At 39.2% G+C, this 21,816-nt stretch overlaps 1 protein-coding gene across 1 annotated transcript; it reads left to right on the plus strand.

Moving 5' to 3' along the window:
* Positions 1 to 232: 232 nt before the first annotated feature.
* On the plus strand, positions 233 to 21,816 carry golga7bb (golgin A7 family, member Bb). The gene is made up of 5 exons (XM_006783896.2): positions 233 to 344; positions 8,367 to 8,492; positions 9,270 to 9,422; positions 14,263 to 14,364; positions 16,410 to 21,816. Exons 1-5 carry the CDS (start codon positions 333 to 335, stop codon positions 16,491 to 16,493), a joined length of 477 nt encoding a protein of 158 aa, XP_006783959.2. The 5' UTR covers positions 233 to 332; the 3' UTR covers positions 16,494 to 21,816.

A 21,816-nucleotide genomic window follows, 5' to 3' on the forward strand; every position in this document is an offset into this window, starting at 1 on the left:
ATTATTAATATAGCCCTAAAATAAAAGGGGGGCACAAAAGGAAAAACTAACCCAAATAAACTGCTGATGCTTCAATCTAACCTCCGTTTGCTTTCTGAAACTGTGACTGAATCTGAAAGCAGATTATTCTGGATAAACAGAAATTCAGATTAGCATAACCACCAGTGACCGCATCCCGCCGTGAGTCCAGCAGGAGCGCGCGCAGTCACGCACACACACGTGCACGCGGGCGACCGCTTACCGGCGGGCTGTAGTTGCGTTGTCCCAAACAGCACGCGCAAACGGTTGCCGTTTTCAGCACGGGACAGATCCCGCAACCCACTCACTGCAATATGGCGACAGAGGTAAGGAAATTCTTTACATTTTCTGTGAGTTCTTTATGAAAAAAGCTCCAAGATGTATTGTGCACCTCCCGTTGCTGTTTTTCTAAGAAATCCAGCTTGAGAATTGCCGTCTCGTAACTGAATGTCTTACCTATTGTGCCTCCGATTTCTGTGTCTTATCGTGGTTTGGGTGAACGCTGTTTTATTTCAATCAAATCCGCCGACTGGATCTTGAGAGCTGTGTGAATTTGAAGTCGTGTAACATTATCCTTACGTCAGGACATTTTTTTTCCTTCCCCGGCTTCAATTTCTTCTACTTTAATCAGTGTTTAGAAGCTGTGACTAATATCGTCTGATAAACAAGTGTTTGTTTTCCTTTCCCCCTCCAACACAGATACTGCTTTCTCGGGCATTGCCTGATAAGAAACAGAAACCAGTATCACTCAGACAGCTCCAGTAGGCTCAAAGCGGAGGAGGCTGATGACAGTGGTAATGATGATGGAGCAGTCAGCACCATGGACAGGGACATCCTAACCATGTCTTTGCCTTGGTCATACTTTTAAATCAGCTCGATAAATCTTTATCCCTGCCACACACTTAACTCTCCACTGTCCGATTTCCTTCACGCCCACAAAAAACATAGAAATTATTTATTCAAGAAAATGCAGAGATCCTATAACTGTTAGTGTTATCAGTTAGTATCACAGAGCACAACTGCTGGATAACCAGCCAACTGCGATGACTTATCAATCCCCAGCCTTGTGTGTCAATGATTATATGTTTATGTAAAGATACATGGAAGTCAAAAATACATTAAACAGACACACTGTGCTGTGGGACAAATTAAAGTGTCGTTTTCTCAGTACTCATGGATCAGACTAAACATATCCACAACCCAACTACATACCTGTAGTTGTGTGACTATATGTAGCACAGTTGTGATGCTATTGCACTCAGAAAATCAGTCACAGAGGTACCTGCCAAAATACCCCAAAAGCCATCAGGCTGAGCAGCACGTCTTCCTCTCCGTCAGTTTGCATCACCATATTGGTGAAGACATTATCATAATCATGATCTCAGGACACAGCACATTTGGTTATATTCATACAACAGTGTGTTTGCATGCGTGTGGCTGTACATACATGACCATCTAACTTATTTCTGAGTGAAGGTATAATTCTTAAATAGTGATTCTGCAGGTAAAGGTGCAGGGGATAAGAAGCTTGGCAAGATCGATGCATATATTTTTTTCGGAGCCTGCAAGACCCTGGCAGAGTGTCCCTGACTTCCATTGGTGGTCTGCCAGTATCCCTGTCCAAGCCCCATCAATTACACACAGACACACACAGGCACACACATGCCTGCACAGGAACACAACATGCACGCGCACTTAAACACATGCAGTGTATGCACCTAGGACAGATTTAATGTCCAAAGCCCATCAATTATCCATGCCATATTTAATGCGAACAGGCTGCTGCAGTTTGTAACCATCGGTGATTTGAGTCTGAGATGAGCACCACAGTTTGCTTCCTATCCATCTGCCTCTCAGCCTGTCTCTGCTTCCCTGTCACATATTATATTAGAACTCATTCTATGACATTTATTGTTTGCCAAGTCAGCAAACGACTGCATTAAGTGTTGAGTAACACTCAGCTCATTCTGCAGACTGTTTATGCTGCATGGACACTCTCTGGATCCATTAAGTCCACTACTGCCAGAGTTTCCTCGCAGACTGTAGGTTTGCTTCAGCTTGAGTATGACACCGTTAAGAAATAATGTGCAAAAGCACTGAAACCCCCACAGAGACCTGCACAGACTTAGCTCCCCACTGAGAAAAGGAAAAAAAAAAAGTCGTCCTTTTTCCTGCAAATTATTTCTTCTGTAAGCTTTGGTCCAACAGTTACTGTTCTTCGACCTAGATGTCATGACAGTCTCACAGTTTTGTCAACACTGTCAAAACATTATTGATTTATAGACCTCTGGATAACCCAGCTTGGCAGCAAGCATTAAAAACTCTGCTCTCAATGGCAGAGAATCACTTATATTATGAAGGGCTGAAAAGGGAGCTGACTGTAACAAAACATGCTGAAAGGCTGCAGAAAACAAGAATGAAGTGAATGAATTTGGGTGCATTTACTGTGCTGTAATCGTCTGTGTACCGTTTGCAATGCCTGCCCACTGGCAACACTCACCCGTGTCGTCTGTATGCGCTCCCTGAGTCGGAGTGACTTAACTAGGAAACACGTCAGAGCAATGAGGCTCACAGATCTACAGATGCAAACTGCAGGAATTAAAGTGTGGGTTTGATTCCGCATGTAGGACTGAAAGAATATGACAGAGAAAAAATGATATTTTTCTCAGTCAACAGATTTCACTGATGCATTTTGCGTTTGATTTAAAAAAAAAATTGTCTGCTCAACTTGGCAGAGTATGCTCATAGGGTATGAAAATGCTCTTTTTTTGTTCATCGTATGAAAGTCCTTCAAGAAAATTATTCGCAATAAAATTGAAATGAACTGCGTATAAGGGGACAGCAGTTTATTATTTAGTAATTTAGGATATGTCTGTCATTGCCATGCAGTAAAGATTATCTATGTGGTTTTTATTCATCCTTGTTTACTTGATGCAGTACCTTTCTATGGGCTTGTTACCTGGTGATGCACGTTTTTCTGAAATTTAATCAGTGTGCAGGCAAAAAAATATTAAACATAACGTTAAAGATGGGTGGGTGGAAATAGAAGTCAGACAGCGTAGCACCATGCAGAGCTTCTTAACAGAGGCCTGTGTGATCAGTATCACACTTTAACATTGGTGTCTGCTTCTGCACTATATTTAGATGCAGGAATAGACCAGATTTGAACCCTTGGCTCCCATAGAGGAAAAATAAGCAGTCGACCAAGATAAACCTGTTTGTCTTCAAGGTATAAATATACAGAGATACTTCTGCATTTCATATCACCACCAGAAGACTAAGAAATGTTTTTTGTGTTCAGTAGTATAAATGAAAAATAGCTGTTTCATTGACTGGAAGTAACTCTCGAGTGAGTATAAAACTGTCATAGATAACGAGTCAGACCCATCCACCCGCGTCCTACTGGTCCAGGTACTCTTACTTTTTTTTTTGGCTGCTGTCTTTAGGGGTCAACACAGTAACTAATGTGAGTAAGTCATCAGCCCTCATCTCACCCTACCCCTAGCATCCTCTTCTGTCACACTAACCCTCTGTCCCTGCATCCATAAATCTTCTCTGTGGTCTTTCCTCTGTATATGTCCAAACCATCTCGTCCTTGCCTCTCTAACCTTGTCTCCAAACTGCTCAGCCTGAACCGTTCTTCTGATATACTCATTTCTAATCCTGTCTTAACGGTCACTCTGAAAATCTTAGCATTTTCAACTCTGACACCTCCAGCTTTGCCTCTTGTTATTTCGTTACTGATACTCACTTGAAACCATCCATAAAAGCAGATCTCGCTACCATCTTTTAAACTTTCCCTCTCACTCTCCCTTCTGTCCTTTTATTACAAATCACCCCTGATACTCATCTCCACCAGCAGACTTGGTCTAGTAAATGCAGGTCATGAAATATCATGAAATATGGCAATGAGTTTGACAAAGATGTTTTATTAGTCTGATTCCCCAGTTTGACGGCATAATTATGATTATTGATGTCACTCAGTCTAAAGGAGCTTTGGCAAGAAGACAGGTTAAAAGGTTAAATATGTAGCCTCTTATGAGACTGAATTTGCGAGTGTTTCTCCAGCTTTAATCGGCCTTAGTTGCATGGAGTGCGAGATTGGGATACTGTGAAGCCTCATGTTTAGGCAAATCACAGGGAGGGAGACACCCGCTTTTCTTCTTTTAGTGTAAGTTATGTGTAGTACAGAAATGTAAGGCAGAGGTCAGTTGGTCAGGACGGGGCCAACTGTCCTGCTGGCCTGGATGTGACAGTGTGAGGCAAGCCAACAAGGTTTACTCAGATGACTCGTGACTGGGTGACTGGACTGCTCCCAGAGAAACTGTCAGTGAAAACATGGTGTTACCCTGGTATTCTGTGCAAGTGTTCAGGTATTAGCAGGATGAAAAATCCAATGTTTCTACTATTTTTTCAATTAAAACCACAGGATAAGCATTGAGTCACTCCTTTACAGGGGTGGTTTTTTATGTGAGTTTATTTGCATAGTAGCTTAATAAGTTGCAATGTTTTAAATCTTGTTTATTTCATACTTTTTCCATTTTATTTGTCATTTTACATGTTCTTCATGCCCACTGTTAAAGATTTTTTTTATTTACATATGTGTTTAACCAGCCCTGGTATGTGCATTTAACAGAACTTTTCATTTTGTTCTTTTTTGATTAGTGCACCACATCACAGAGGCCACTTGACAGTTTTATTTATATAACACTGATCATTATGCATAAATTCAATGTGCTTAACACAGGAGATAAAACTATAAAAAGCTGTGTAGGTTCGCAATGCTTTAAGGCAATGAAAACAGCAAAATACAACTGAACACACAACCACACACACAGTTATTGAGGGTAGACACGTGTGAGCAAATAAGGTTTTGAGTCTGTGTTTGAATGTTAGTACAGATGTAATTGATCTCAAGTCAGCAGACAGTAACTGCAAGCACCCTCAACATACTTGGATCTGATTCTAGGACCATTTAAAAAATCTCCACCTGATGACCTGACAGGTCTGGCCGAGTCATAAACAATGAGCAAGTCAGAGATATACTGGCGGCCAAATCATTGAAAACTTTGTCAACTAATAGAAAAAGAGACCTTTTGGACCAACAACAAATATTTCTGCCTTGTCTCCATTCAGTTCTAAAAAGACATCTAACGTATGTACATGCATGTAGTGCATGTATGTATAGCATCACATTCACATGCACACGTTCATAAAAGACGGACCTGCATGATGTTAATGAGTCTCTCTTGTGGCCAGCTGATTCTGACTTGGATAAATGATGCTCGGCTCTGTGCTGAAACTGTAAATTGCTTCTATTAATAGAAGGACTTGTTGTTCATCATGATAGCCTGAAGATAACACTAGAAAGAGTGAGGGCTCCATGGTGGCAAGAGACAGGGAAAGCAAAAAAAAAAAACCCCAAAACTGTGTGTGTGTTTTGGGGAGGGGGGGTGTATTAAAAGCTCTGGCTGTGAGATGGATGACTGTGGCTGTTAGCAGACAAAAATAGCAGCTTGGATGCTATTCCTGCTCGTGAGTGATACACCATATATAGAGATGAAAGGCTGGCACTGTACTAAGTCTGGCTACTGCCAAAAAGATGCAGTGTTTTTAAAGTAACTTAAACTTGATTATTTATCAGTAAATACTATACTTAAATACTAAGGTCTATAAGATAAGCTCTCTTGCTTGACGTATTTCAGCTCCTCAACAGTTTGTCTTCTTTGTCATTTTTTATGATCCAATGATCCAAACTGCAGACGTGTAAACATCCTGATATAATATCAGTAGAATGTGCTTTTTCCATGCTGACAGAACATGTCCACAAGGCAGCATCTGTTGCTCCAAAATCTCAATATATTATTTAGCATTCATAGTGTGCACAGATGTGCAAGTTATCCTGGCCATGTGAACTAATGCACTATGGCGTCATTAAGGGAGGCACTGATAACAGGCTGGAGGGCCCTTTCCTTCTTAACTCTGAGGATTCACCTTAATTTATTTTAAATTATCAGAGGCTTAGGTAAGACAGTAGTGTTTCCTGGATATTGTTCATACATTTCCTGTTCTTGGTTACATGTGTTTTTACTTGACTTTGTGGATGCACTGACATGGTTCTGAGGCGTGTTCATGAGCCACGTAATTACAACACCAGCATGCAATTAAAAAATGAATGTTTTAATTAGGTGTAGTTCCAGCTACTCAATATTGTCTGTGACATTTTGCTTGATTTATCATTCACCACATTACTGACCACAGATAATGAAATCCATGAATTCTTTCTTGCAGTTTCATGCTAAGAAGTGCTATTGTTAAATTGTAACTAATCTAACTATTTCCATCTGCTGCCTTTCCATTTCTGGCAAAGATTTTTAGCATGACATATCTTTTCAGTCTTTTGTGGCCTCCATTTAAACTTTTGTACATTTTTTAGACTTTTTAAAACTCAGTTTCATTAAATATGCTCTCTTTCTACTATTTACAAATAACTGCAAGGTTGAAATGATCTGCAAATTGATTTCTCTATTGACGTATGCACTGTATCCCAAAGTTTTGGAATGTCTTTCTCTGCCTCATGCATGTACAAGCATGTACTTAGTTAATATATAGGTCACAGTGACACTGCTGTAACTGGCCAAGCCTTTAAAAAAAAAGAAAAAACTTAACAGCTGCACAAATGTTTAGCTTATCATGTGAACCACAGTGTTTTTATAAAATGATTTCAGGTTCTGTCTGAAGTGAACACAACCTCATATTTCCCACCTTATTTTCTCTCCTTCTCCCTGCCTTCTCCTCTTCCTGCATACTTTTACTGTATCCCTAATTACCGTCCTCTTGAGGACAGTAATTTAGATCAGCAGGGGATAAGTTTACAGTGCCCCACTTGCTTGTTGCTGTATGCTTTTAATGTAAATGACTGGGTGTAAAACATCATTTTTCATGTTTTGATGTTGGAAGACAGCAATGAGAGTGCCAGCTACTTTAAGTCAAAGATGTTGGTGCATTAACGTCGCAACAGTTCTTGAGTTTCGAACTTAAACTTAAATTTTATTGTGCAGCAAAAGCCTTTTTACACTTTCATTTATACAGTCCTGTGAAAAACTAAGAACATTCCATGATTCAACAGCTTGTAAAGCCACCTTTAGCAGCAAGAACGTGAAGTAATTTGGCTTTTTCTTTTGTGTGACTTTATCAGTTTCTCACATCATAGGAGAGGCATTCTGGCTCACAGTGTTGCTTCATTTCACTGAGGTTCGCATGTATTCACTTATACACAGCTCTCATGAGGTCCCACTACAGCGTTTAAGTCAGATTGTGGTCTGGACTTCATCTGAACCATTGCAACATCTTGATTCTTTTCTGTTTCAGCCATTGCTGCTGTGCTTGGGATTACTTTTCTGTTGCACGACCCAATTTGGCCAAGCTTTAGCTGTCAGACAGATGGCCTCACATTTAACTAATGCTTTGGTAAACAGAGGAGATCAGAGGGCAAAGGAGGAGATCCTGTTGCTACAAATCAAGCTCAAATCATCAACCCTACACCACCGTGCTTTACAGTTGGTATGAGATGTTTGTGCAGATATGCTGTTTGTGCTTTTGCTGTCATCTAACCTCCAAAGGACATTGTTCCAGATATCTTGTGGTTCGTTCAGATGCAACCTTCTGCAACCTAAGCTGCACAGCCATGTTCGTTTTGGAGGGAAGAGTCCTCTTCTTGGCAACCTTTCCAAACAAGCCAAGCCAACAAGGGTTGCAGAAGACATTAGCTTGCTCTAAAGAGTTTCTGAGCCCAACTTTAGAGGCAGATTGAGGAGCTCGAACATATATATATATATATATATATATACGGAACCATGAATACACAAAATTCATGGTTCCGTCCGGTTCGATACTTTGGTGTCACGGTTTGATATTTTACAAAATACAAAAAAATACAAAAAAATGTTCATGCCTTTTTAATTTGTCAGTGGATCTGCGCTCGACAGTGCAGCCTAGGCGGAGTAGTCGAACACAGATCAACTGAACGCTCAACACAAAATTTTGTATTGTTCGATACATATGTGTACCGAACCGAAAGCACTGTATCAAACGGTTCAATATCGATACGAGTATTGTTGCACCCCTAATATATATATATATATATGTATATATATATATATATATGTATGTATATATATATATATATATATATATATATATATATATATATATATATATATATATATATATATATATATATATATCTTCTCTTATTATATCCATAGAGTACTGTACATGAATTGAAATGTATTCTTGACCACAAAATTAATTTTTCTGTTTTTTTCTTCTCTTTTGTAACTTCTTAGTTCCACAACCTTCAGGAGCTCCGGCACAGTCCATCGCTGGTCACCAAGGTGTTTATACAGAGAGACTACAGTGAAGGAACTGTGTGCCGATTCCAGGCCAAGTTTCCATCAGAGCTTGACAACAGGGTGAGTCCAAACACACACTCAAATACCTAGACAAAGGCAATATAACCCCCGACTTCATATAACTCTAATTTGACTGATACAGAAAGATTGATGGCCCATACTGTAGACTTGTCTATTAAGCTAAACTCACAGATAGATGCAGATACACTTAAAACAACACTTATGCATATGGGATGCTTCTTAAACCAGGAAACTTCTCATTCCTGTAACGCTGGTCCTCAAACGCAAAAAGCTAATACTTGAAATGCACACATTATGCATAATAATTACAAGAGCATCATCCACAGATGGATGCAAATGTCTGTTGTGTAAGTAATATATATATTTCTCCCCATCTAACATCTCCTGAGATGCCTTTAGTTAAAGACTGTGTGAGAGAATGTGCTATTTATTTAAAGAGCAATTTTACTTACTATACCTTGCTTTAATTAGTGAATGGCGTTATGTAGGAGTATTATTGCATATTTGTCTAGCAATTTGCATATGAAGCAGACAATCCACACAAAGAGCAGAGCAAGAAAACATCAGTTGTCATCAATTTACTGCAAATGTTCTCTGTCAGATGGAAAAAATACATTGCTGACGTAGTTATAAGTAATTGTTCATCAGGTTTTCCATATTCTGTAATCAAAGTTGTTGTTGTTTTAATTCCTTGAAAAAATTGTATTTTGGGTTGAGTAGAATACAGGCAGCATATTTGGCAGGCTAACAGAACATATTTCACTTGTGCCATTCTTACAACCGCTGTTGGTCTTGTTTGTTTTTGTTTATAAGTAGATTGAACGAACTTTACTTGAGGAGACGGTGAAGACCCTTAACTCTTATTATGCTGAGGCTGAAAAAATTGGAGGTCAGTCGTACCTGGAAGGATGTCTGGCTTGTGCAACAGCTTATATCATCTTCCTCTGCATGGAAACGCGATATGAAAAGGTAAGAAGTCTGTGTACACAAAATATTACATTTTGGGTGGAAATACTGTATAATCACAACTTTTTTGTAACTTGTCATCTTTTTGTTTCAGTTTGCTGCTTTTTATAGAGGTTGTAGCTTTAAAATGAGTTAAAATTAGCCTTTTAAATATAAAAATACAATTATTATTCCATTAACCATCTTTAAGATGGTCTTTAAGATGGTCTCATGCTTTCTTGCTTTGTGGTAGATCTTTGTTCTGTATTCATTGAGATATTTGAATGCTAATCAATAAAATCAAAAATCAAAACAATCAAAAGATCTGCTGTAGATAAAACAACAGACTTTTGCTGTAAATTCAACCATTCTTTCAGTTTACTGCACAGTTCGATTCAGCCACCATCTATTCCTCAGGCTCACTTTATGAGCTTTTTTTATGTTTTGTATGGAGTTCAGTGAGCATCTTCTATACCTGTTCCCCTTTTTAAACCTGAAACCACATCTCGAACTAGAATGTGTCTTTAAATTGCAGCACAAGACAACCTGTATTGCACTCTCTTCTCTGGGTATAGCGAAAACGCCATGCAAACCCAAACACAGTTCACAAGTGATAGCACATTATTCATGCTGCACGTATCCCACATGCCTTGGTAGGAGACTGAGGAACCTGGAAAAAAAACAGTAAAAGATGCACACAAATGCCTCAGTGGACAGAGCCCAGAATTTCAGAATGTGAGATGAAGGTGAACCTTTTAATGTGCAGTGATGAACTCCAGTTACAGAAGTGTTATTTTCTCCTCTATGTGTCAATTTCTATTGAATTCAACTCTTTCCCACTCAAAAAAACATTAAGCCTCATCCGGGTCTTTAAGAAGAGAACACACAGTTCTTGGAGATGCAATCTCTCTCTCTGTCTGTCCACCAGAGTTTAAAACTCACTCTAAAGGCCACACAAGTGTGCCGCTGGATAAGGCATGGCACGCCAGCTGTCGCTTACCTAAAGTGCAACCAAGATGCCCATCTTGACAAAGGGCAGGTGGTTAAAGCTCCGCATGGCTGTGTAGCTGCTTGTTAGTCACTGAAATGGAACAGGAACACACGCACAAATAACACAATCGCATAGGCAGACACAGCGAGCGTGATTAATCCTCTTGTGATTTTGTGTGTACCTGCCGCCGTTTTAGATAGAAGTGGAGCTGCATGAAGTTTTCTGCATTCCTCTCTGTTCTGATCTCTGTCACCCGCGGCATTCATCTCCCTTGTCTTGTTGCATTTTGTAAACATTTCTTCATCAAAGCACTACGAGGTACTAGGAGCTTGACCAAGAAGTACAAAAGGACTTATTGCTGAGTTGAAGCCATGCAGAAATTGCCTAGTCTGAGGCTCTTTTCATGTCCCTGTCAGCTGGGTGCTGCCCCATTAAGATCCTGAGATTCTATCAGTTTCTCAGGAGAGTTGTTTATTTGCTTGCTTAACTCAGCCATCTTGGCTGAACAACATTATGACTGATGATGATAAATTGTACCCACCCAAGTTGATGCTGCATGTTCATGTGCGTCCGAGTCCCACAACACAGCGCTCGCAGATCAGGGTGCAGATTCAGAGTCCCTTGATGCTTACATGTCACACCATCAAAGGACACTGATTGCTCCCAGCATGTCAGAACAGATACATGTGCGTAAAAACATTCACAAGACTTCCCTCACGCACACTTTGTGCCCTCCATCTTCTACTTTTCTTCTCGTATTATTGACAAGAATGCAGCTGAACATACAGTATGGGTTTCTAAAGGACACGTGTACACACACATAAAATCCTTTATATTGCATTCGGTAGCATAAGCAGGGGATTGTGCGTATGCTGTCACAAACACAAAGCTTTTCCCAGAAGGGCTGTCACACACACATGCCAGTACAACACAGGCACAGCTTGGATACTTGACTGTCATATTGTTACACCGAAGAGGATTGAGCTGCCCCGAGAGCTCGCTAGCAAGTGAAAGGATTGGCCTTTTCCCTGAACCACAGTAAACTGATTAGTCAGGGCTCCTCTGTGTGTCTCTCTGCCACTTTACCGCGATGCTTGATTCTCTTGGAGTTTGTAGCAAAGGAAATGGTTTGTGTTGCGTTAAGAAATGTGTGGATATCTTATAAGTCAAATATTGATTGCTTTGTGCTCAGCGCTATTTCACATGGATCTCACTGATTTAAAGAACAGCGGGGCAAAACCGCTGAATTTCGATGGCTTCAGTTCAATTTCTTTTCACCGAGAAACGCAATGTCCTAATGTTTTCCAGACATTTTATTGCAAAAGTATCTTTTTCCAATGGGAGACGAAAAAATATTTCTTCTGTTGTTTAGTCTCCACTAACAAGGGTCACTGTATAAGCAGCTGGGCCTGCAGCTGTACGAGGCCTTTGACATACTAGAGGAGCACAGTGCTCAGTGAACTGCTCAGTGTTGTTTTAATCGCTCTAGGCTGTGTGCTGCAATGACCTTTAGCTAACTCACAAAATAGAATGTGAATTTGTCATGTTCAATAGAACCATTTTCACACGTACTGCAGCTCGGAAACTTTGAAGTCATTACGCAGCAGAGCTGTACTTAGGAATGCAAATGTAAGAGTTGTGTTGAAAGAGTCAGTGAAAATAAATTTCTGGGGGTAATAATAGATGAAAAACTTAACTGGAGAGCTCACGTAAGATATATTCATTCCAAAGTATCACGTAGCATTGCAATACTAAGCAAGGCAAAGCAGGTATTCGACAGAACATCACTTCATATTCTATACTGTTCACTGGTTTCACCATACTTAAGCTATTGTGCAGAGCTCTGGGGCAATAACTATAAAACCACATTACATTCACTTTTTACTCTTCAAAAAAAAGCAATTCGAATCATCCACAATGCAGGTTATAGGGAGCATACAAACTCACTATTTTTGCAGTCTGAAATATTGAAAATTGACAATCTAGTGAAATTCCAAACAGCACAAATTCTATTCAAAGCAAAAAAAAAAGAACTGCCAGGTAATATTCAGAGTATGTTTTTTTTGAAAGAAGGGAGAAATAATTTAAGGGGTTTTTGTAACTTCAAAACAATGAAGGTACGTACTACAAGAAAAGGCTTTTGTGTTTCTGTTCATGGAGTGAAACTATGGAACAGTCTGAATATGGAATTAAAGCAATGTCCAAACATAAAACTGTTCAAAAAGAGTTATAAAAATATGATCTTCTCGAACTATAAAGAAAGGGAAAATATTGAAATTAAGTGAATGTCTCTATTTAAAAAAAAAAAAAAACCTCATGATGTGATATTATAGTATATAGTATATCAGAAATCTGTTCACTATTTTTATTACAAATTATATCAGTAAGGAAGCTGACTAAATATTAAATGATAATTTATGGCAAAGGGGTGGGATTAAATAAGTGTTTACTTCTTCCCACTCCCTTTCAACATGTAAATTAATCAGAACGTTTTTTTGTATGTATTTTGTATAATATTTTTTTTCTCTCTTATTTTCTTTTCTAAATGTACCTGTATATTGTTCACATGTTGAAATAAATTACCAATCAATCAATCAATGTCCGAATCAGCAGCACTGGACATTACAGAGTCTGCACCCTGCCAAATATTATAAAATCTGTGCAATGCCCTTGTTAAAACAGGGCAGGTAGTATTTGGAAGAAGTCACAGCAAGCAAATGCTTCTCCTGTCTCCTCCTCAGACCTGAGGAAATGTACAGCATCTCTACAAAGTCATAAAGAATTGAAATAAGCTCTCCTTAATAGAGTTGTACAAATCGGTTTACATGTGTAGTGGCAGCAGCTCTGTGGGTGCAAATGAGGCACAGAGGAACACGGCGCTGGCCGACATGACACTGGCAGAGTTTAGGCGAGCCGTGGTACATCAGCATGATTTGTTCCCATGGAGGCATAGCTAAGGCTGAATAAGCCGTTCTAATAAACCCACTTTAGCTAATAGCTGCCTGTTTGGCATTACTGGCCATCAGTCTGCAGACATTTGGTTGCTATCAGCAGCATCGCTGGAACAACATTCAGTTCTTAGGTTTCGTAGACACTATTCAAATCTCCAGATAAAACGGTTTGTGTGCAGTTGCAATGAATGAGAGAATGTATACAGACATGCTTGTTTGAATCTGTGTGCCAAAGCATGGCCTGAACCGCACAGATTCACTCCACTGCTGCTCTGTGGTTTTCGCACAGTTGCTGCAATGCTTACTTGCAAAACCGAGAAAAACGTCCACTGCCAGTGCAATCTAAATAAACTGTCCACTTCATATTTTAGAGCCTTGACAGTTAACCAAGGCATGACATTTAGCCTTAAAGAGAGCCATCTTTTGAATTAGGAACTCGAGCTTCCAAATGGAAAAGTTCAAAAGGAGAAAAGCTCATTCTCATCATTTTTAGTAATTCAATTCATGCAGCCCTGCTTGACATGAGTGGCTTGGAAGTATGCAGAAAAAATGGCTGCTATACTTGGAGCATAATGGAATTACTTTAAGTTTGGATTTTAATGCACAGGAAAAATAAAGCCAGGCAATGATTTGACAGAGCTGGTATCATATGCCGCATGCTAAGTATGCGCAGAAGAACTGCAAATTAGTTTCCTTCATTTTTCATATTTTCCAGAGGTTAAAGTAACTTGGGCCAATTTAACCTCTTTTAGATACCGCGCGTAACACAGAACGCATCCTGAAAAAGTAGTCTGCAGGTACTGAATTTTTTTTATGGGAGCCTGCTTGGGTTTTCATCTTACCTCCAACATTTCTAATCAAATCTGGATTACCTCCAGAGGTACTTGTTCTAATACCTCTCTGCCCCCTTGTTTTATTCCAGGTGCTGAGGAAGATATCAGGTTTCATCCAGGAGCAGAATGAGAAGATCTACGCTCCTCGAGGTCTGCTGCTCACAGACCCCATAGAGAGAGGAATGAGGGTTGTATCCTCCTCCCATATGTTACTGTAATCTCTGTGCAACAAATGGATAGTGGATAAAGGCCCAGACAGGACAGCTCAACATTTATAAGACAGTTTAAAGATGGCGTGGAAAGACATTGGTTAGAATTATTGAAACTGATGGAAACATCTGGATTTGATACAGCAAATGGATGAAAAAAAACTTCTTCATAAATTACCATCAGGATGCTCATGAACAAGACACTTAAAGTCCAGCTGCTGCAGAGTAGCTGTGCAGGGGCCAACTATTTTTTATCGTGAGTAAATCTTAAAAAAGCTCTGAAAAAAACAGAAAGCTCTTTACTTTAAAATGGAAATATGCAAAAAATAAATAATAAATAATATTAATGTGGTCAATCGGAAGTAAGGTTTTATATCAAGGCCTTTTCAATGATTTCCAAGTTTTCATGTGGCTGTTCTTTTAGAGATGAATTGCTACATTTTCAGGAGTGGACAGCACTATATCTCCTTTTGACAGCTGGACTGATACCAGCACAGACACATGGAGAGAGTGAATGTGTCCAATAGACCATCACACAGTCCTGGCCCACACTGGGCCAAAGGAAAAAAAAAACGGGCTCCAGGTCAACCCATTACCAAATATTAAAAGACTGAGTGGTTATGCAGAGAACAAATGGTTGAAATTAAAAGGTGATATTAATAAATGAAGCAGACAGTCTCAAAGGAGAGAAAACAATGGAAGCAAAGAAACCAGAGACATACAGAGAAAGTTATTATCAATAAAAAAAAGAAGAGGCCTACAAAGAAAGTAATACATAAACAAACAAAGGGGGAGACGCAGACAAGAGGAATTCTGGAAGGAGAAACCCAGAAGGAAGAAATTCATGGCAGACTATTGTTATGTTGTTTTTTTAATAAGCTCAGATTTCCTTGATGCAGAAGGAATTTTTAAAGAGACTCTGATGTGAGTTCATATGGTTCAGAAGCTGTCCTCCTATTGGGGGCATGCTTATACTTTCTAAATATTCTGTTATCTCTTATTTCAGATATGGTACTGTCTAATATTTTCCCCACTGCTCAGCTTCCTCACCTTCATGTAGCTACAAACACAAGTAAACATAATATAGACGTGTGCCAGAGACAGGCCACCATTAAAATCCACTGACTACGTTAAAGAGCAGAGCCCATAGGCTTGACTCTCTCTGACTTTTTCATTAGAATAGTAGAAGCCTTCACAAGTAATTAAGTTTAGCCTCATTTTATTAACAGTAAAATCAACATATGATGATAGTAGAGTAGCGCTGTCCAGTAAGACCATTGCCAAGGTTTATGAATGTAAGCAGAGAGTTCAGATAACGATTCATACATTTCTGGACAGTGACACGCTTTTTGTCGGTACGCCACCACAGTGGATTTTAAGTCAATCAAGATGTGATCAGGGAGCAGAGTTTCTGCTTTAACTAAAAAGCATTAATCCAAAATTATTTTTTAATTATTGAGAAATTGATAAATAAACATTGTCTCCCATTCTCTGTGGCTCAAAAGGAATTTCACTGTTTCCTGACAAGCAGTTCGACAGCCAGATGTTCCCATGTTATTTTATGACAATCTAAGCAGATAAAAAATCTGGCGTTGAACTAGCGTTTGGTAGCCGTTCGCTGGAACTCGCTGATGTGCAAAGAGCTGCAAGTTTATGCAAGAGAAGGAAGCTCTTATTTAGATGAAAAAGAGAGAAAGCAAAATGTCTTCTTTAAAAGTAGGAATCCACTGGCCAGCACAGTAACAGGAGAAGGCCACAGAAGGCTACTAAATTATAAGATTGCAGAGTTCTTTCCACAATTAAGAAAAACAATTTCTTTGCAGTCTGCAAACAAGAGAACCCTTCATGAATGGAAATACAGAGGATTTAGAACAAACCACTGGTTACACTGAAGAACAGTAAGGTCAGATTAGGCTTGCCCAAATAGTTGAAATACCTTACTGAGGTTTCTAAAACTGTATTGCTTTAAATTCTCATGGAATTTGTCGACAACGCACAGTGATCCTTGACATTCATCAAATTTTCAGCTTGAGATCAGCGTGTTTGAAGACCGGGGCTCGGGCGGCTCCAGTCCCAGCAGCACCATGTCATCGGGCAGCAGCGCTCGGTGACTGGAGGGGCAGCACCAGGCTTACGGATACCACCACAGGGGCAGCGGCACACTTACCAACATCCGCATGCTGAAACATGAGAGCACCAGGTTCTAGGACGAGTGGAAAGAAAAAGGCGAGGAGGTGATTCACAACATTCATGCTCTCTCTGCTGGGGCCGACAATGTATCACCTCCAGAAGAAGAGCTGGCTTAAAAACACACCCTGGATACAAAACAGAATAAACACAAGTGCAACAGAACCCACGCATACTCTAATCGTTAGACACGTAACAGCAACCAGAGTTTCTGTGAAGAAATATCCTACACTCTCCAAGAGCTATCAAACTAAAATACTCATTGATTGTTTTTGCTCTAATTTTTTTCCATTCACATTTTCTCTCATTCCATCACATCTGCTACTATGAGTCACACCATCTCTGCATTGTAGCTGATTCTGCAGACTTTCACTTCCTTAGACTAAATTTCAGTGCGGGACTTTTTCAAGGAGAGGTCACTTTGCCCGTCTGTTTATGCACTGACATTGCAATCGTAGGTTTTATGCAACATCTCTGAAATCTGAAAGGAAGGAAACGGCCACCTTACTGGGAGAATCGTAGCTGTCTGTTCTTGCTAAATGACTGCATTCATCTCAGGTGGTTTAGGTCAAGCTGCTTTGAATCCTGGCAAATTAGGCCAGCTGTGGGACTGCTTGGTTCTCTGCTCCGTTCACATACACTTGGCTTCAATATCAAAAGGCTAACCGAGAGCACCTTAAATTATTTATTCTTCTCATTCACAACAGTGGATACAAGTGATCCACATCACAGCTGTAGGTCACGCTCAAACACACTCTGTTTCTCACTTTCTTTCTCTCGCTTCCTGCATATTCACATACTTTCACATAGAAATGCACACAGCCATGTCATTTACTGCGCTCGAAAAAACACATATTAGCGAGGGGGAGTGCACACGTGCATATACACAAATACACACCTGTAGATTGTGGCCAGGCATCGCTGCATGCAAGCAGATTCTGGTAGACTTGGAGTTGGAGTCGACCTACGCCTCAGCTCATTTAGAAAACAAGCAAACCTCATGCCCTTGAAGGCTGTGCTATCTATTCCAGCTTAGCAGAGATCATTAAGAAAATATCAAACATCAAAGAGCAGTACCTTTAAGAAGCCACATAGTCAGTCTGACATGTTTGGTTCAGAAGAAGAAGAAATCGAAAGACATCGGTCTTTTATCTCTACACCTGTTCCACGCATGAAATAGCGTGGATGTTATTGGCAAATGCATATTTATATGTGAGTATAGATGTGTGCAAGAGAAGTTCAATACCTAAACCCACACAAAAGCAAGGATTTAAAAAACTGTCTATTGACTTTAACTGATAAATACCGCAATATGTTGATGCAGAATAAAGAATCTTTCATTTTGTAAGATAAAGAATAAGTTGTAGATCCTTTTAGATTAAAAAAAACATTACGTTTGATCACAAAATATCCATCTATCATCTATCACATCTATCTAACTACTTATTCACAATATCACACTACAGTACAATACAATACAGTGCATAAAAACTATTTCTCCTTTAGGAAATGAAACACTGTATGACTAATGTGTATGTGTGTGTATATGTGGAGGCTGTTAAGATTAAATATGATGCAGCGAGCATGCTGATTACCAACAGACAGCAACAATGCCCACACATCTTCCAACAAAAGACAAGGCCTTTCAGAAAAGTTTGTCTTGACCATGGTTCATTTTCATTTTTTATTTCTTGTTACCATAGTGTTGGTCTTCATCTTTTACCGTCTTCAGTCTTTTTCTCTATACATGTCTCTTAATAAACCATGAGAGTGTAGGTTTTGCTTATTCTTTAACACAGTGGGCTAGAAGCAAACTGCTCTGCAGAGAGCCCTTGCATGAAAATAGCCTTGTGCACTTTTACCAGAGCCATGTCGAGTTAAACTACTCACTGGACAGTCATTGCAGAAACGATTACACGTTGGCTTCATTCCAGTAAGTAGTTTAATTTCAACATAACATTTTATCAACTAGTTGATTGAGATTTTTACCACAGCAGTTGAGTTCAGTTGTGCTTGTGTTAAGCCTCCTATGCTTTTTGATGCCTTCATGTTTCATCCCGGTGGAATGGATATCCAGCCTGGGGCTGATGGACTGACCGACTTTAAAATGACTCAGCACTGCCAATAAGCAGATAAAGGAGCTCATTAGACAATGTATAAAGAAAAAAAAGAGCGTGCAACAGAGTGTAAATGAACTGTACAGGAGATGAATTGTAATGTACATGCTTGTCAATGTTTACCCACACAAACAAGTGGATAGGGATTGCCATGAAGCCGTTTTCTTCCCCCCCAAAATCACTGATGTCCAGTATCAATACACGTATTCACAATCTGTCTACATCTGGGTATGAAGTGGACGATCAAATTGTCTGTACAGCATGAGCTGCTGTATAGTATCATATGTAACAAGTCTTAACAATGTAGCTTATGATATTGTTGGTAATTATAACAATATTGTCACTTTGTGTAGGAGGTATAGAAAAGGGTGGTGTTAAAGATCCTCAGGGGAAATGTGCAAAATACATAGGCTAAGGTTCTTGGAGAAATCACATTTGCTTGGAGCTTTGGTGAGACTATTGTTGATGTGTGGGACTACAGACTAGTGATGGGCGTAATGACTCTTTTTTTAGGGGAATACAATTTGTCAGTTCACAGAAAGGTAGCCTGACAAAGTGTCCATTCACCCTCTGATTCCCAGTTCTGTCATTCTGTTTGCTGTTTCTCAACTCCCAGTAGAACTTCAGTGCCATATGCTCTCATTTAGTCTTTGGCAGTGCATTCATGTGAAAAAGAAAGTACACACTCTTTCAGTTTCACATGTCAGGATATAATGGAAAGTTTTATCTTTAGCAGGTCTTAAAATAAATGAAATACAACCTCAGATCAACAGAAATACATGAGATATTTTACAGTGTTATCGTTTATTAGCAGAAACAAATCCTTAATGCAGACTGTGTAAAAAACACAAATACGCCCATACTGCTTGCATAGAATTCAGAGAATTCAGATCCAGGCGCTGCTAATCAAATGTACATGATTAATGGATCATCAGGGAGTGTGAGCAGCAGATGCTTTGGTAGTTTGATGGTCTGAAGCATTCAGGTATGTGTTAACGCAATGCCAAGAAGGAAAGACATCAGCAATGATCTTGAAGAAGTAAATGTTGCTGCCAATCAATGTGGGAAGCATTATAAGGCCATTATCAAACTATTTCAAGTCCACCACACTACAATGAGGAAGATTTTTCACAAGCAGAAAGCATTAAAGACTGCGTCCAGTTTTTCCAGGATTGGAGATCCCAGCAAATCTACTCCAAACTCAGAGAAACTACAGAAAACCAAAGAGTTACACCTCGGACACTACAGCCATCAGTTAGCATGTTATATGTTAAAGTTCAGGAGAGCAAAATTAGACAAAGGCTGAACAAATATGATGTATTTAGAAAGGTTTCCAGGAGAAACACTCTTCTCTCTAAAAATAATTTGCATGGCTTAGGCTTGCAAAGCTGGATCTGAACAAAGACTTCTGGAACAATGTGCTTTGGATACATGAGACCAAAGAGGAACACTTCATGCTAATACAAGTGGATGAGCTTGTAGCTCCTTGCTGTCACTGAGTTGACAATGAACTCTTCTGTATATCAAAAATATTTTAGATTCAAATGTTGGACAGGCTGTCTGATGGACATCTAAAGCTTGTTCAAATTTGATTCCCACTACAGCTCGTTGCAACAGAATGGCTGAAAAAGAAAAGAATGAAGGTGTTGCAATGATTCAGTCCAAGTCTAGACTTTAACCCAGTTGAAATTATTAAGAGAGCTCATCTCAGTCAAATGAAGCAATGTGAAGAAGAGTGTTTAAATAAAAAAAAGTCACAGTGTAATATGTCATGTGTTGTTGTGAGGTTGTATTTATATAATTTTAAAACCTGGTAAGGAACAGATGTTTTTTTTTTAATTTTATCCTAATATGTAAAACATAGGAATCAGCACAAATAGCTTGGAGATGCTGGTTTATAGCTTTACTGATCCTCCAGCAGTTGGTCCACTGTCACAATATGGCTTTGAATGAACAGCTTCAAGAAATGTCAGATTTCCATCAAGTAAAATGTTCCCCGCAAGATGAATCATAATAACTTTGTGATAAATGAACTTTTTATTTAGCACCATCATCGGGTTTCAATTTGTTCATGAGAAAACACTAACAGAAATCCCATCAACATCATCTCTTCTTTGAGATTAGTGTAAATTACTAGATGTTACTATGGTAAGAATTTTACCTACTAAAAATTAAGCGCTGCCATTGTGGGAACGTTACCATGCTAACACTGGTAATTAGTTTAACCAATTAAGTGCTGCTAAGCACAGCCCCACAAAGCAGCTAGCATGGATGTAGGCTTTTGGTGTTGTTTTAAGTGTGTCAGTATGTGGGCATGTGTGTTGGTGTAGAGTGATCAAAAGTATTGCATTTATTTTCAAGAAGAAGCACTGTGTGCTATTTTATACTTAATGTAGCTTGTCCTTTCAGGAATGACTGATTCATGAAGACTGCCAGGGGAGTAAAGATTATGATAAAGCATTAAATATATTATTGTCAAAAGATGTCCATTGAGATACAAACAAATGATCACAGGCGAGAGTAGCCTTCACTTTGGATCCTTGAGCCTCAGTCAAGCTACTTATCAAGATAACCTCAGAAAAACAGCCATCTAATGATGTACAGTTCATTTCAGTATGTAAATTCTACCATGATATGTATTTATCCTGTACTGTATGTGGGACTGCAGCTAGTTCATTTAGATACACGGGCTCATCGGCAAGAAGTAACATGTGTGTATTATGCTGTTACAAGTGAGAGATTACTCAATAGTGCAATATGATGTCTTCCTAAAAATATAAAAGACAATAATGATGTGTAGAGTCTGGCACCAGCATCTTTGACTTGCTTTGAGTTGAGTTGTTTTGCTTCAGGGAGAATAAAACCGCATTGATGTTTAATACTGCATGATGTGTGTGTAAACAAAGCGAGACGACAAGAAGTGAAGTCCCCGATCCACAAAGTCTCCAGCGGTGCTGCTGCGAAAGAGGAATTTATCTTGATGCTAATTGTGTGTTTACATTAGCTTATTTACATACTAATTAAAATGGATTTATGTACTTTTTACATGTTTTTTTTCCAAAGCTGATTATTATTCAAAGCCTGCTGAGTGAAGTTTTAACTGTCTCCAAGAGATGAATAAAATATCTGA

The sequence above is a fragment of the Neolamprologus brichardi genome, chromosome 13 (assembly GCF_056152115.1).
Source record: "Neolamprologus brichardi isolate AB-2024 chromosome 13, ASM5615211v1, whole genome shotgun sequence".
Taxonomy (NCBI): Eukaryota; Metazoa; Chordata; class Actinopteri; order Cichliformes; family Cichlidae; genus Neolamprologus; species Neolamprologus brichardi.

What these genes read in the sequence shown, in the direction of transcription:
- golga7bb (XM_006783896.2), top strand. An exon ending in CATCAGAGCTTGACAACAGG is followed by an intron (nt 8,493 to 9,269) that starts GTGAGTCCAAAC and finishes GTTTATAAGTAG; the next exon opens with ATTGAACGAACTTTACTTGA. An exon ending in TAGAGAGAGGAATGAGGGTT is followed by an intron (nt 14,365 to 16,409) that starts GTATCCTCCTCC and finishes TCAAATTTTCAG; the next exon opens with CTTGAGATCAGCGTGTTTGA.